Source organism: Electrophorus electricus, chromosome 18 (assembly GCF_013358815.1).
Source record: "Electrophorus electricus isolate fEleEle1 chromosome 18, fEleEle1.pri, whole genome shotgun sequence".
Classification (NCBI taxonomy): Eukaryota; Metazoa; Chordata; class Actinopteri; order Gymnotiformes; family Gymnotidae; genus Electrophorus; species Electrophorus electricus.
In genome coordinates, this window is record NC_049552.1 from 15692416 (window position 1) to 15708447 (window position 16032).

Genomic DNA, 16032 nt, shown 5'->3' on the forward strand with positions numbered 1-16032 from the left:
TCTGCATTGGAGCCCACGCCTGTCATCTTCACGCCTAGGTTGCCCCATATGTTTATATCGATATTGCCATTTGGTAACAGACGCCATACCGAGTGACTCTTGGGCCAAAACGCTACGCGTGCAGCACAGCAAGCCTCTGAACTTCAGGGACAGACAGACTTTAGAGAACAGTGATGTTGTCTCTGCTCATTTGGGCCATGCTACATACCATAACAACTGCGCACGGACAATACATTCTACCCTTTAAGGCCATCCTATTAACTATATTATTATTATGACTGTGTTCTTTTAGGACTTGCTATTGACCAAAATAATCATGTATGTGCTATATTCTTTCAGGCTCTCATCCTGCTGGCCAACACAATAATGGCATTACTGAGACACCACTATTGTGGGAAGCTTGGTCCAAGTTCCCAACTATTAGACCAGCGAGAGGCGGAGGTAGGAGGTTTTTTAAGCAGTAGCAGCTCTGAGTTCACAGGGGATTGTTTCCTCGGGCAGTTGCTAGGTTTAATCTTTGGGGAATATCTTCAGTTCTCCTTTCCAGGCGTCATTCTCGTCATCTGAATTGAATAACCTGCTTCTATAAACTTAAAAGGGGTTTCTCACCGAAGAAGCGATTCATTTCTCATTCCGCAAATGGTAAGTAACAGCCTTTTCCAGAAGGCTGAAGTGTGATACACCTCCACAGGACTGGGGTCAAATGAGTATTTATGGAGATCAGATCTTGGCCTTCGAATTGGCTCATCCTTTTGTGACCACAGATTCGGAGAGGTCAGCTGAATCAAAGCTCCGTGGCTGCAGATAAAATGAAGGAGTCTTTATGATAATGTCTTTATCACACAGACTGCTTATATTTGTGGCTAAGAGACTAACGCAAATAGAAGGAATCTAGTGGGGAGGACCAGAATTTAGCTGATTCAGTTCTCTCTCTGTCAGGCTCTTTGAAAAACTTTTGCAATTTTTATCCTGGTATGTCTTTCAGTTCTCGTATCTGTGCCTATGAGAGAAAAATGCAGCAAATTACCAGCTTATTATACAAACACTACTATGAAATTTCTTATGCTCCAAGAAGACAGAGAAGTGAGACAACAACTTTGCTGGAGCGGTTAAGAAGGTGCGATTCAAAATAATCTCAGAGGATAAAAACAAAAATTAAAAATTTGAAAATCCTGAACAACTGAGGCTTGAAATCAAATTTTGCAAATGGGTAGCTAGCTTTCAAAAGATTAAAACAGCCAGTCAAGTAGTAACAAATCCCTTTTAGAGGATCATATCATCTTTGTAAATCTAAAAAACACTTATCCAGCTAAATTATAGGATATTTAAATGGACAAACATTAAATGAATGCTAACGTAAATGATTACTTGTTGCTAGAATAATATCGGAACTCTGAGTTCTAACAGCTGTAATCTTGGCAGATATTTCAGTCTTACACTTCTTCAGAACACAAACATACAAAGTATTTTCAGGACATTTGAACTTGTCTGCACCTCTAAAGAGACAATTTTGCAAAAGATAAAACAAAAGAGAGTGTGTGTCATTAGAATGCATGGCTGTTTACAGAGCTAGCCGGAGTGCCGCACTGAAATCCCCACAATTCATTTTCAAATGCCAAACGTGCATCACACATCTCTACTGACTCGAAGAACAACAGCTCTCGTAAGAATCACACATGCTGCTCTTTCCCAAGCTGTCTCTGTGTCTGGCGGGAAACCGCTTCTTAGCCTGGGTGTCCATCAGTCCTTGTCGTGACGGGAGCTGGGAGATGTATTTCACAGTTTGCTTTTGGGATTATAGTCCAGAATTAGCATGCCTCTGCCCTGCCAGGAGCCAGACGTAGCCCCAGCACAGCAGATGTTCATGGAGATGGATCGAGTACCTTCAAATCCTGCCTTTCATCCTTGCAGTGGGTGGGGTGGGGTGGAGGCATCAGGGAGACATTTCCCACAGGCACTCTGGTAGTATCTGGAAATGCAGCACTGCTTAGCAAGGGTGGGGTCAGCATTGTGGTTGGCCAACATTGGGGTGGAGGCAACATTGGGGTGGGGCCAGCATTGGGGTGGGGCCAACATTGGGGTGGGGCCAACATTGGGGCGGAACAAGAAGTGGGTCTCATTAATTGAGGATGGGACCCATGGTGAAAGCCTGCTGCACACAGCACTACAGGTGGGACCTCTGTCATTATAGTGGATGAGCCAATGTCGAATCCTGCCTTAGGGAACAGTGTGTGTGGAATAGGGGTATCCAGGTCTGGCATCTGGATGAATAACCACCTGCCGGTATAGTTTCAACCTTAATGTTCTGACGCTGAGACAGTCCTGGGGTGCTTGGCTAGTTGGGTCAGGTGAGCTCGCCTGGGCTTTCGGAAGAACTGCTGCAGGGCTGATATCCAGACCGTGTCATTAAAACCGAATAAAACATTAAGCAGGGGCGGATCCACGAGCCTGAGGAAACGACAGAGCTTTGGGCACTGGCCCAGGAACCTGGGCGGGTTCATTTCTATCCCAACATAATGACCACGACGCCACCTTCACGTACGTGACTAACAAGCACAATGTGAGCGTTACTCTCTGCTCCTTTAATCCAGCCAGAGCTTTCGGGACAAACCTGAATAGTCACCGGAATCACTTCTTACCGGGTGATTGGCCAAGGCCGGAATCGAAGCTCTCCCGTCCTGTTCAGGTGCGGACAGAGACCGATTCCATGTCTGTGCAGACGGGTGGGCCGGTCAGACAGCTCGGCTCCGCCTCCCCTCCCCCTACGGCTCTAACCCCAGCATCACCAATCACGATAGAGGAGAGGGAACTAATTAATCACATCATCATTTAGCAATTATCAGACTTTACTTCCCAAAGAGTGCACCTCGGCCCTCCCCGGGAGTGCTATACATCAGCGAGGCAGGCTCCCGCCGGCTGCTGGATTAGCACCGCCGCTACACATCGCTGCTGCCTGCCTCAGACAAGGTGTTAATTGATTATGGAGAAACGGGCTCTCTGGGAGACAGCCAACGAGCTCCTCGGATCCCACGGCCCGGGGCGTCATTCACACACCCTCCGTCACCACGAAATCGCAAAACATCGAACTGCGGCGGCAACAGATGGAAGACAGAGGAATAGCAGCGACGGTGGAGGAGCGCGGATAAACCTCCAGGCAAAGCGGAAAGGGAGTTAGAGAACACACGGCGTGTTTCTGCATGGTCAGACGAAGCTCAGCATGAACGGGAGCTATGCCGTTACCCCGTGTTATGGCACAAAGCATCTATGTGGCAGAGACCAGCAAATTTGAAAAATAATGCACTCTATAATTGAAAATGTCTGAAATGGTAGCCATGATCAACACCAAATTGAGAAGCTCAAATGAAACGTATTGCAGAGAAACTCTAAACTGCAAACAGGTGAGAAAGCCCGGCCTATTACACGGGCTTACGGGGAAAGCTGGCAGTAATAGTATTAGCAAAAACGCAGCTATAATTGGTTCTGGGTTTTTTTAAGTCATATTACCCAGGGAGTGCAACTCTATCCCACGGCTTGTGCACATTAGCCGCTATCACATGGGGACCATAAAATATAGGGCGTTATTAAATTATATATATTTGATATCTGCCTCAATATCAGAACTAATTTAATTTTACATCAGCAGAAACTACGGCCGAAGTGATGTTTGGGGAAGCAATCGTAGTGTTATGTGGGAAAATCTAATATAATTTTATTATTTATTTTTTGTGAGAAAATGACTGGAAGAAACTTTTGATTAGGGGGAATATATATATATATATATATATATATATATATATATATATATATATATATATATATATATATATATATATATATATGTGTGTGTGTGTGTGTGTGTGTGTGTGCGTGTGTGTGTGTGTGTGTGCGCATATGCTTACCTATTTATAAAATGCACTCCATGCAGAGTCTACACATCCTCCCGCCCACCGCCACCCACACACACACACACACACACACACACACACACACACACACACACACACACACACACATGGCAGGTTGGGATCAGAAGGTTTTTTGTACATCAGTACAGGTAACCTCATACAGCATTGACCACTCAACCCATTACTGCGGCTCACTGGAGCCGAGGCCTGTTTACTGAGTCTAATAGCGCCCATCGAGAGGGGTGTCCCCCTCCTACAGACCAGGGTGGGGTGGGTGTCCCTCCTGCATGACAGGGATTTATAAGGAAGTTGATATTTTTCCTGTAAAATGTGGGCTTCTAAAATAACTTATTTACCTTAGGATTTCGCACAGCATACAACAGCTGCAAGAAAAATAAACAAATAAATAAATGAGTGCATATTAGCCAGACAGCTGTTGGGCCATACAAGCTTCCAGAAGCTTCTTTCCTGGCTTAAGAGTTCATGTGTTTTACAGAGTGGAAAGTGGTGATGTTTCACTCCCGTACCAACTACACTGGAGTCTGAATAGACACCTGGTTCTAGATCTGGTTTTACCAAGATAATTTACCTTAAGGAAATTCTTCAACAACTGTAGGGGATTATTCCAGTGTTCTGTAGAATACAAGACAAATCCATCAAGGTATTCAGAGGGCAGATATTCTGTGTATAATGGAATAAATGTGATTAGTATTCTGTGCAAACTATCAATCTCTGAGGTAGTGTAGCAATTAGGATAATGTACATCCAGTCAGGCATCACGGCAACAGAAACTCCACCAGGGCGATTCAGAACCTGCTCACATATTTATCCCTGTGTCCTGGACTCTCTGTCCTGGACTCTCTGTCCTAGCGTATTTTGTGATGATGGGGTGACTGCACAGACCAGAGTTACTCCTCACAGACTACAGTTACTCCTCACAGACCAGAGTTACTCCTCACAGACTTTAGTTACTCCTCACAGACCAGAGTTACTCCTCACAAACTACAGTTACTCCTCACAGACCAGAGTTACTCCTCACAAACTACAGTTACTCCTCACAGACTTTAGTTACTCCTCACAGACTAGTTACTCCTCACAGACCAGAGTTACTCCTCACAGACTTTAGTTACTCCTCACAGACTTTAGTTACTCCTCACAGACCAGAGTTACTCCTTACAGACCAGAGTTACTCCTCACAGACTAGAGTTACTCCTCACAGACTAGAGTTACTCCTCACAAACTAGTTACTCCTCACAGACTTCAGAGTTCATCCTCACAAACTACAGTTACTTCTCACAGACTACAGTTACTCCTCACAGACTACAGAGTAATCCTCACAAACTAGTTATTCCTCACAAACTACAGTTACTCCCCAGACTACAGAGATACTCCTCACAAACTAGTTACTCCCCAGACTACAGAGTTACTCCTCACAATCTACAAATACTCCTCACAAACTACACAGTTACTCCTCAGAGTACAAAGTTACTCTTCACAGACTACAGTTACTCCTTACAGAATACAGTTACTCCTCTCTCTCTCTCTCTCTCTCTCTCTCTCTCTCTCACACACACACACACAAGCAAAAAAAAACCCCTGCTAAATAACATTTAAAAATTCTGTGCAATATTTAGAATAATACTTCGACTGCATCAAGCAAACACAGACATCTGTTGTGTGCTCTCTGTGTGTGAGACATTTGTTTTACCGTTCGATATTCGAAGAATGTTCAGTGCACAGCTGAGCTGTCATGTGTCACAGCATGGAGACTACACACAACTGAGTGACAGATTTATGAAAAACACCTGCTACCTAGTCCTGATAGAAAAAAAAACTTTCATATTAAAATCACATAAAAATTCAAAAGGGGTTAAGTTAGAGGTTTGGGAATAACAAAGGAACGAGACTGAGGGCTGAGCACGGAGTGAGGATGGCATCTGTTTGCCACGGGTAACTGAAACGTCTGCCTGGCATACAAAAACAACCCCAACAACAAACCAAAAACAAAACAGGAGTCACACTCCTACAATGTCGGTGACGCTCAGGGCGTTTCGACACACCAGCCAGCGCAGACGCACACACCAGCCAGCGCAGACGCACACACCAGCCAGCGGAGACGCACACACCAGCCAGGCCAGCCAGACAGACCCATCACGACGCATGTTGAAGTGAGAAATCGAATACGTTAAGCACACCTCAGCCAGATGGCGAGAGGAACTAGACAGCCCGGATCATTACACGTTCGCTAAGCAACCCTGGGCCAATGAGAGGACAGGAAAAGAGAGGCAAAAAAATAAGTGAAGGCATACAGAATGGGACTCAGATCCTTATTACGAGAGAACCCGGAGAAAGGTGGACAGGAGCTCACGGGTCACAGCGCGATCGCGATTCTTCACTGGAATGACTAAAGACTAAACCCCGTTCCTCACCCGCACACCAGAAACCGGAGCGCCTTCCTGCTGAAGACCAGTACGAGACCACCCCCTTCACCCTCCAATCACAGCGAGCGGTGCAGTCGTATGTTAATCACACTGGCCAGTGAGCTATGGCAGAAACCTTCCAGTGTGGCTCAGTGGGGGGGCAGTGATAGTTTAGTGAGGATCAACACACTAATAATGAACAAAGAGAGAAAGCGAGGGAGTGCGTGTGTCAGAGTGATGACAGCAGGTCAGGGGCGTGGCCTGGTGTGGACTGGACCCTCGGACCCCGGGGGTTCTTGGAGACGCACCACGCAGCCTGTGGAGTCCAGCTTCCGGTCCGAAATGCAGCGGAAGTTTCGGCTACAGCCGCCGTTGTCCTTGGAGCAGTCTCGCACGGGGCCGAAGGAGTCCAACAAAACCTCTAGGCTGTCGAAGGACGAGGAGATCATCAGCTCCTCCCTGGGAATACACACACACCACACACACACACACACACACACACACACACACACACCACACACACACACACACACACCACACACACACACACACACACACAGCACACACACACTCACACACACACACACACACACACACACACACACACACACACACACACACACACACACCACACGCCACATGCCACACACACACACACACACATACACACACACACACATACACACACACACACACACAATATTGAAAGAATTTTAGCTTTGGGGTTTCCCGAGGAGATATCTGACCGATAAATGAATTATATATTTACCACAGACATACGCGGACAGAATAACACATAGCAGCACAATAACCTCACAACCTGCTGGGTAGACCAAGAACATTATGCCAAGTTGTTTATTTATCAGTACTACACTATATATATATATATATATATATATATATATATATATATATATATATATATATATATATATATATATTCTAGGATAAAACTTTGAAGCAAAATATTTTATTGAGGGTCAAAAAAACAAATATTCACATTCCTTGGCAGAGCTAAACTTGAGAAGTTGGCGGTTCTATACCCGGTTTTGGCTGTATGGACTGGAACTTTGCATTATGTGACTTAAAGCACTGAAAACATTCAAATATTGAAGTCATTCCTTTGAAATCTGAAAAGGCAGCAGTGAGGAGGAGGAGATCAGAAAGTGTTGAAGAGGCAGAGAGTCGTCGGGGAGAGGACGGAGCGTACGCGACCTCTCTGTGGCCCGCTACGCTTGGAGATTGCTACAGTAGAGGGGAAGGCATGTGGAATAAAAGCTGCTGGTATATGTGCATGACTCTAGCCTGCAGACAGAACACATGGCCTGTTTCTGTTTTGCAAATATAATGTCCTCGTTCACTATCCGCTGACAGCAAGAGAAAGCACTTTGTCTTGCAAAACAATTTGGCTCAGATACAGTTTTATAAATCTGATCTTTTGTCTCCAACCATTTCTGGAATGTTAATCCGGCCGAGCAGATAACTACAGAGGCGTCCTAAAGGGTTTGGGAGGTGTAATTGCATTCGGTAACCCATGCACCGCTTCCTCAGGAACAGCGAACACCTTCACTAACATCACCGTTGCAAAGAAGGATTTAATAAGGCCATGACCATTCCAGCACTGTAAATAAGATCGCCACCGTACCTGATGAAGAATAATAAATGAATCATATAGTGTCAACCTCATATCATAATCCACATGCAAACCCAGTCCTCCCAACACGGCTCAACGCTGGAGTGTGGAGACTCTTCATAGCCGAGCTCGTGATAGACCCTTTGGAGGAAAGATGGTACCTTAAAGGGCAGAATATATAATTACCGTCATGCCTCCGTAATGAGGGCACTCTAGACAAATTGAGACAAATCTTTTGCTGCGAACAAAACATTCTCTTCAGAAAGCGGAAGCCTTAATTAATAGTTCTGCAGACTCTTCTGACTAGACTTGGCACCTAACACATCACCGTGCCTTTCTGAGTAACAGGTGCAACAGGTGTGAGGAGGAACTCAACTTAGACTTCAATTATGAAGGCCAGCAAAGTAAAACTGTGCTGCAAATTCAAATGATTAAAAATTAAAAGTCCTTTTACCCTTTTTCCCTTTTACTCATTTTTTAAAATAATACACACAAAAACCTACAAAAAGGCAAATAGCCACATGAACATTTCAGGTGCAAATTTCCAGAACCTAGTTGAAAATATTGCACAAGCACAGCTAACTGTGTGTATGTCTGCTAAAGTCTTTGGATTTGATACAGCACTTACATTCTGCTTAAACAATGAACAGAGAGAAACCACTAGTAGTCTAATTTCCTTTAGAGAAGCTGAATTCTGACCAGGTCCGGCGTCCTGACTCGTCTCAATCTCAGCAGCTGTCAACATGGTTGACCGCGAGACGTCTGTCCTCACAAATCTCTGGATTACTGGCAATGGTTTACTTCATAATCAGACGGACGGTCATATCAGGTGACATATCAGGAGCGGCTCCATACAGACTCTCCAATGGTGTCCCGCAAGGAGTGCAGCTAGGTCCTCTCCTGTTCTCCCTTTACAGTTGCTCTTTTAGTGAGATCGTAGTCTCACCCGTTTTTTTCATTCTCTTTTTTTTTTTTTTCCTTTCAACCCTTCTGACATCCAGGTTACTTCTCGTATCTCGGCACGCTTCGCCGACTTCTCTTCATGGATGGCAGCTCAGCAATTGAAGCTGGATCACAGCAGGACTGCTGGGACATCATTGCTATATATAGTTAGAGATGTTATCTTATGTCAAGACCCCGGGGTCTCACCAGAGAACCTTCAGATCACTCCGACTGACAAAGCACACAACTTTGGGGTAATTCTGGACAACCAACCAACCAGTCTTTCTCAAACCAGCCATTCCTCCCCATGGAAGCTTGGTCAGGCCCTTGTTATCTCGAGACTGGCCGCCTGGCAGCACCCGGCAGGACTCCTCCTCTGTGTTCAACCTCCCAATGTTCTCCCATGCTGTGTTGCCTCCTCATACCTGGCATCAGCTCGCAGCAGATGTAAAGCACTGACGCTCGCCTACAAAGTGATAACTTGACCAGCTCTCACACACTTAAAGGCGGTAAACAGACCCTGCTCGAGTCTCTAATACTGCTCGACCAGAACCACCATCCGTAAAGACACGAAGAGGATGTCCATGAATGTCCATCGACGTCCATCGATGTCCATCGTCCATCGTTCTCTGCCCTGGGACCCAGGTGTTGGCATGAGCCTTCACTGGCTGTCCGTCTCCAAACGAAGACTGAAGACTCTTCACGGAGTCTCTCAGCACTTAAATATGCAATTTACAAAAAACAAACAAACAAACAAAAAAAACCTCAAAACGCTTTTACTGTTTTCTTTCCCAAGCCAGTCACGATGACGCTCACATAAGCACGTGTGTCTGATAGAGACTACAAAGACCTTCTGTGAGTCGCTCTGGAAAGGGGCATCTGCCAAATGCTGTAAATGTAAGTGTACTGAGAAAATTAAATGAAAATAGTGATGAACGTGTATTTCGAAGTGTCTTTCTTATCCACAGTGGGATAATACTAATAAAAGTCCTCAGACCTCACTTTTTAACGATACATACATCTTGATGCACAACAAAAATAATTTTGTAAAGTTCTGATCAGAATTGAAATAACTGTATGAACAAACAACAGAGAAATATCTGGTTGCCAAAGAGTCTGGACATTGAATATCTACACTTCACTCTTGAGCTGTATCAGAGACTCACTGCTACACTTGAGCAACCTCTGAGGAAGGCCATTTAAACATGTACATCACATGTTCAGCACCGGTCGGATGTCTTTATGCAGACCCATCGCACGGTGGAAAAAACCCGACAACTGAACAGTCAGCCTGGGGTTTAACAGGTTAACGTCACAGATCTGCTTTGCAAGCTCTTTGTGCAGTCAGTACTTGTTATCCCTGACAAACCTAGCCCACAGCACAGGAGGACCGTGCAAATTACTGCCAGACAAAGCTGTACGCGTGGCCCACCAGGCAGAGGCAATTTTCACCCAGCTGCACCTCCACAGCCCCGGACCGGTCCACCTCAGACTCCGACGAGCAGTAAGCCGCATTCCACACGCCTGCCTCTAGGGAGCCTGTAGCCTGGCAGGAGGGCAGCGTGGGCCATCCAAAGAACATTCTGGAATCCATAAGGATGTGATTTGAATCTGGAACACTCAGTTTCCCCTGACTGGCAAGCAGTGACCCGGAGACCCGGAGAGCCACGCCCGCGTAAACCCGCAAGTATAAACAAGGCTGTGTGTTGGGTGGTGGAGGAGTGTAAGAAAGCAACGTGATGCATATCATCAGATCAAGTTCAACAACAAGGCATGTGGACCGCATCACTCTGGCCGTACCCCCTTCTAATTAACATCAGGGAGAGAGGCGTGTTCCCTGGCCAACACGGCCTATCAAATGGGTCATGTCTGACTATTGTTTTTGTTATGACCTGTATTACTAAATACATCTATTTCTGCACCTCTGTCAAGGACGTTAGCCTTGAGCTATTACAGATTTCCTTCCAGCAACAGGAACTGAAGTTATTCTCCTAACGATGATGTGATCACAATAATAACGAATTTTGCATTAAAGCCAAATCAAATGCCTTTTCAACCTTGAATGACTGATGATTAATCAATAATTAGTACTTGCGATGATGAAACAAATGATCTGTCAATGAGCGATCGATATGTCATACTTCACATGGTCGCGGGCTGAGAGAGCCCAGAACTGCTAAACGGGAGAAACGGCTTCGCGCCGATCAGATATCTCGTTATCACGTTCAAATCTGGCTCCCTGCCAAGCATCGCTGCGGCCCTTCCGGTGGAGAACGCCGAAACCCCCACCTCACATCCACGGCGTCCTCCATGACGGTCATGTCCGTCTTGCACTTGGCGGAGGGGTTGATGGCCAGCTCGGCTGGCGGGATGACAAAGCTCTTGCTCAGGGGCAACCACATGCCCTCCCCCAGTGTGTACGTGAACCTGAAACAGAGAGAGGTGCATATGTGTCAGCCTGCAAGGCTCGTGAGCATAGGTCAGTCCCTCCTCTGCCTTAGGGACCTGCGGATGATGATAACAAATACACGCTGTGGGCTTTGTAGGGTACAGGGCAGACGCTGGCACTTGGGATTATGGCATATTCAAACTCGTCCTACTTTCAGTAATGCGTATGTAACACGTATACCTGACGGGTGCATATTACGGCTCAAAAAATAACATGCAAAGACTGAAATTGGACGGGCAAAAATTGTGTGTCAGATGCTGATGTCTGCAGACAACGGATTAATTACGTGCCTGTAGCAATGTAAACCACCGCACAAGTTATGATGCATTACGGGACAAACTGTTTCAGGCTCTCGGGTTTGGAGCAGTAAAGTAGCGTCTTCTCTAGAACATCCTGCAAGGTTTGCAGCACAAAACCGAATTCATTCACACAGAAGGTTTGTTTACATTGTGCATTTCACTGGATATTTTAAATACAATTTCATCTTAAATACATTTTAAATACAATTTCACTGGACATTTTAAATACAAACCTTGGCATGTTTAAAAGATCCACTAAACAGTGACACAATGGGGACAAGACTTTTTAAAAGGAATTAGCATACATCATCTACAAGAAAAGGTTCATTACATGGTCTACGTCACACCTTTAATCGCCACTTTCCTTCGGACCTTTAGCCAACTGTTGGATCAGAAATGATCAAATATTCATATCACCACCTACAGACATTAGTCATCCTCAGATTTCACTCTGGCCCGCCTACACATCAATACCCATATCTCACGGCTATCTACGCCAGTGTCCCCATGAGTCCACTCCACAAGATGGCAGCTGTCTCGCGTTCCGAGCCTTTCGAAGTCTGATAATCCGCTCCAGCGCTGGCTGTTGTGTAGTGGAAATTGTGCGTGGTGTTATGTAAACTTACAAATGCTGGGGGTTGTTAGGTCAAACTGGCTATGACACTCCCGGCTGTTTACAGTGAACAGCACAGTGAATTTTGCAAAATAAAAGTCCTCAGCGTATCAGTGTCCTGACCGACGCAGGCTATGTGCAATGTGTGTATGGAGATGGTGTTTCCTCCGTGTAAGTTAACTGGGATGAAATGTGTGTGGAAAAACTACTGAACTTTTATAAGTGTCCACTCAAGAGAGGCGGCTAATGTCCAGCCTGACAAGTTTTGCACATAAGGAGGAATCTCAGTCAGTCTCTAAGATAACTACTGAACTACTGACAACAATTATATGGATATAACTACTGATCTACTGATGGCAATTACATGGAGAGAACTATTTACACTGTATCGAGATATCTACTTACAATATCCATATGGAGATAACCAATAACAATAAAAAAAATAAAAAATAAAAAATAAAATTATAGATAGATAGATAGATAGATAGATAGATAGATAGATAGATAGATAGATAGATAGATAGATAGATAGATAGATAGATAGATAGATAGATAGATAGATAGATGCACACAGTACTGTGCAAAAGTCTTAAGCCACCTTTAGATTTGGTTGTTTTATCATTGGTGTAATGACCAGATATATTTATGTCTCTTTATTAGAATACAATGAGAAAATAGAGGAACTTTGTAAGTATAATTAAAAAACAGAAATAATTCAGTTAAACCAGCTTCTATAGGCTACAGTTGTCATGGTACGGCCCCTCCCCCAAACGTCTCCCCATGTGTGTTTGTGTGTATCTGTTCGTCCGTGTGGCCGCGCCCCCATGGGTCACACCTGTTTGTAATTATGCTTCTCATTTACATGTGTATATAAACCCCTATTGTTCTGTTGTGTGTTGTCAGAGTTTGTTGTTACATTAGCTACATAGTCTTTGTGCTCAGTGTAAATAAACGTATGTTTCTGTTCTACGTGACTCATCCCCGCATCCTGCTTAGCCTGACGAGTATTTAGTGTGACGTCCATTTACACTCGAGCCTGGATCTCTTAAACCTACCTGGGCCAGAACCTGAATGGAGTGGTACCAGAGGTTGACTTCAGAAAACGTCAGGAAAATCTCACCAGAAGAGTTCAAGATGTGTTTAGTGCCAAGGGATGTCACTGAGTTTGCCCTTAGACGCTGAATTGTTCTCTACACATGTCCTGCGTGTTTTGTTTGTACCTTAATAAAGAGACTAAAAAATAATTATACATGGGCATTATACCATTGACATGAACTAAGTTGTTGGACTAAGACTTTGGCACAGTACCACAGTACACACACACACACACACACACACACACACACACAAACAAACACATTTGAAGACTGAAGATGGGTCTTCTGTCTTCAAACGCAGACTGAAGATCCATCTATTTGCAGAATATTTAAAGAACAACTGACACTGTTCCCATATTGACTGACTAATTTAGTACTTATTGTACTTATTATTTATGTTGTTTAACAAACTCTAGCACTTATTGTTTATAGCACTTATCATTGTTTAAGATAGACCTTATGTATTTTGCACTTCTAGGTATCAGCATTCATCCCTGTATTCTACAGTATTCTAGTTCATTGGTATGTTTAATTCAAACCTACTATACTGTACTTGGACATATTCTATGAGTAAATGACAAAGCACTTTTGTAAGTCGCTCTGGATAAGGGCGTCTGCTAAATGCCGTAAATGTAAATGTAAAAATATGTAAATTAATGTTCACTAAGGTTTTAATCCTGTGGCAAGGATGTCAATTAAGTGTGTGTGTGTGGGGGTGTGTGGGGGTGTGTGTGTGTGTGTGGGTGTGTGTGTGTGTGTGTGTGTGTGTGTGTGTGTGTGTGTGTGTGTGTGTGTGTGTGTGTGGAATGCTCACTGAGTACAGTTGGTGAAGCTCATTTGCCAGTGTTCATGTGTTTCTGAAAGACTTTGATTTGCGCGGCCCAGAACAAGGTCCCATTACAGGCCCCTGGGGTCAGTCCTTATGACTATGATGCATAAACCTGAAAATACTGGTGTGTGCTGGTGTAGCAGTCAGAGTGGCCCAATCAAATCTTTCAAAGACGGATCTATTATAGTGCTGTTTAGTATTTGAAGGGTAAGACGTGTGGTCTGTAAGTGAGCCTTCTTTCTGTTTGTTTGTTTTAAATTTGCACTTCACCACATTACATCTGAAGTAAAACAATGATTACGAGGTTAAAGGTCATACTTTGTTCAATACCCCCAAATTACAACATTACATTCTGCACCCAGACAACAAAGTTCTCATTTCATGCTTTTTTGGCAGGGTTACTGTAGAATATTAATATCATTTTTCAGTACGTTCGTAGACACTGAGTAACTGCAGCAAACCTAGTTTAGGTAAACTTGGAAAGTCCCCTTAAATGCAGACTGAAGACCCATCTGTCTGTAGAATATTTAAATGACCACTGACCCTAGTATTTATTGTAGGGTATTGTTTGGTGTTGTCCGCCAATGTTGACTGCTCCTTTGTTGACTCACAAACTCTAGTACTTATTGTTTATTATACTTAGTGTTGTCTGAGATAAAGCTTATATGTATTTTGCACTTCTAGGCATCAGCATTGATCCCTGTATTTCAGCAGTATTCTAGTTCATTGGTATCTTGGACTCTAACCTACTGTACTGGCAAGGATGTATTCTATGAGGAAATGACAAAGCACTTTTGTAAGTCAGATAAGAGTGTCTGCTAAATGCCATAAATGTAAATGTAAATGCCCCCTTAAATAAACAAAAATCATTAAAAATGACAAGATTCTCTTAACCAATGACAACTTTCAATTAACTGTACCTCAGAATAAAAGCCAATTCACAATCATGACAATATCACGACTCAAGCCAACTCAAAATTATGACAATATACCAACTCAAACAAACTCAAAATAATTACAATATAACAACTCAAGCAACTCAAAATCATGGCCATATAACAACTCAAGCCAACTCAAAATCATGACAATGTACCAACTCAAGCCAATTCAAAATAATGACAATATATCAACTCAAACAAACTCAAAATAATTACACGTCCCAGACCTTTAGCCTGGCAATCCTCAGCCAGCTATGATAACATGCATAACTTTAACACCTGGACATGTTCCATTCCAGGTCCGGCTGTACATGATAAACTGTATGGTCAGCAGTATAGCTTTAGAGAAATGTCTGAAAAGACCCTCAGACCAGTCACGCATGGAAAAGAGTCATGGTCCATCCTGAAGTTCTTAAAAACATGCATGTGCATTTAAGTGTTATGAACGGCTAGTTTTCAAAGAAGATCAATGCAAAAGGAAGACTGGTGTAGTGTTGCTTTGGCCATATTTACATCCTTCTACACAGACAGACTAGCAGAGCAAGTCATCTTGAGAATCTGTATTGTTTTTACATTACAAAATCATTAATGCTCAAGTGCTGTATCGGCTGCGGTAATCAACAACAGATTATATTTTTAGAAAAGTGCAGACAAGTTCTTCAGTTTTAAGGCCCTTTTTCAAAAATTCTTCAGTCAGCCTTACTGTCGGTGTGTTTAGATATTATATACTGCTACCTGTTACATTACATGTTGAAGATAGTCCAATGGAAAATTATAGCAAAAGTTGTAGGTGATTAGAAAAAGTTGGACACTCTTATTTTAAAATGACAGCATCTGAGCTAGGTAGTGCTTCATACTTATGCACAGTGAAATAAACAACATTTTAAATGATCCATTTGTCCCTTAA

At 43.6% G+C, this 16032-nt stretch overlaps 1 protein-coding gene across 4 annotated transcripts in view; it reads right to left on the reverse strand.

Moving 5' to 3' along the window:
- The window catches only part of astn1 (astrotactin 1), a 199646-nt gene that overhangs the window by 101426 nt on the left and 82188 nt on the right, over nt 1-16032 (reverse strand). For all 4 annotated transcript variants that reach the window (XM_027011363.2, XM_027011361.2, XM_027011360.2 and 1 more), the window contains 2 exons: nt 11190-11327; nt 6634-6784 (listed from right to left, as the gene is read on the reverse strand). In XM_027011363.2, the coding sequence (XP_026867164.2) occupies nt 6634-6784; nt 11190-11327 (289 nt within the window). The remainder of the gene's footprint in view (nt 1-6633; nt 6785-11189; nt 11328-16032) is intronic.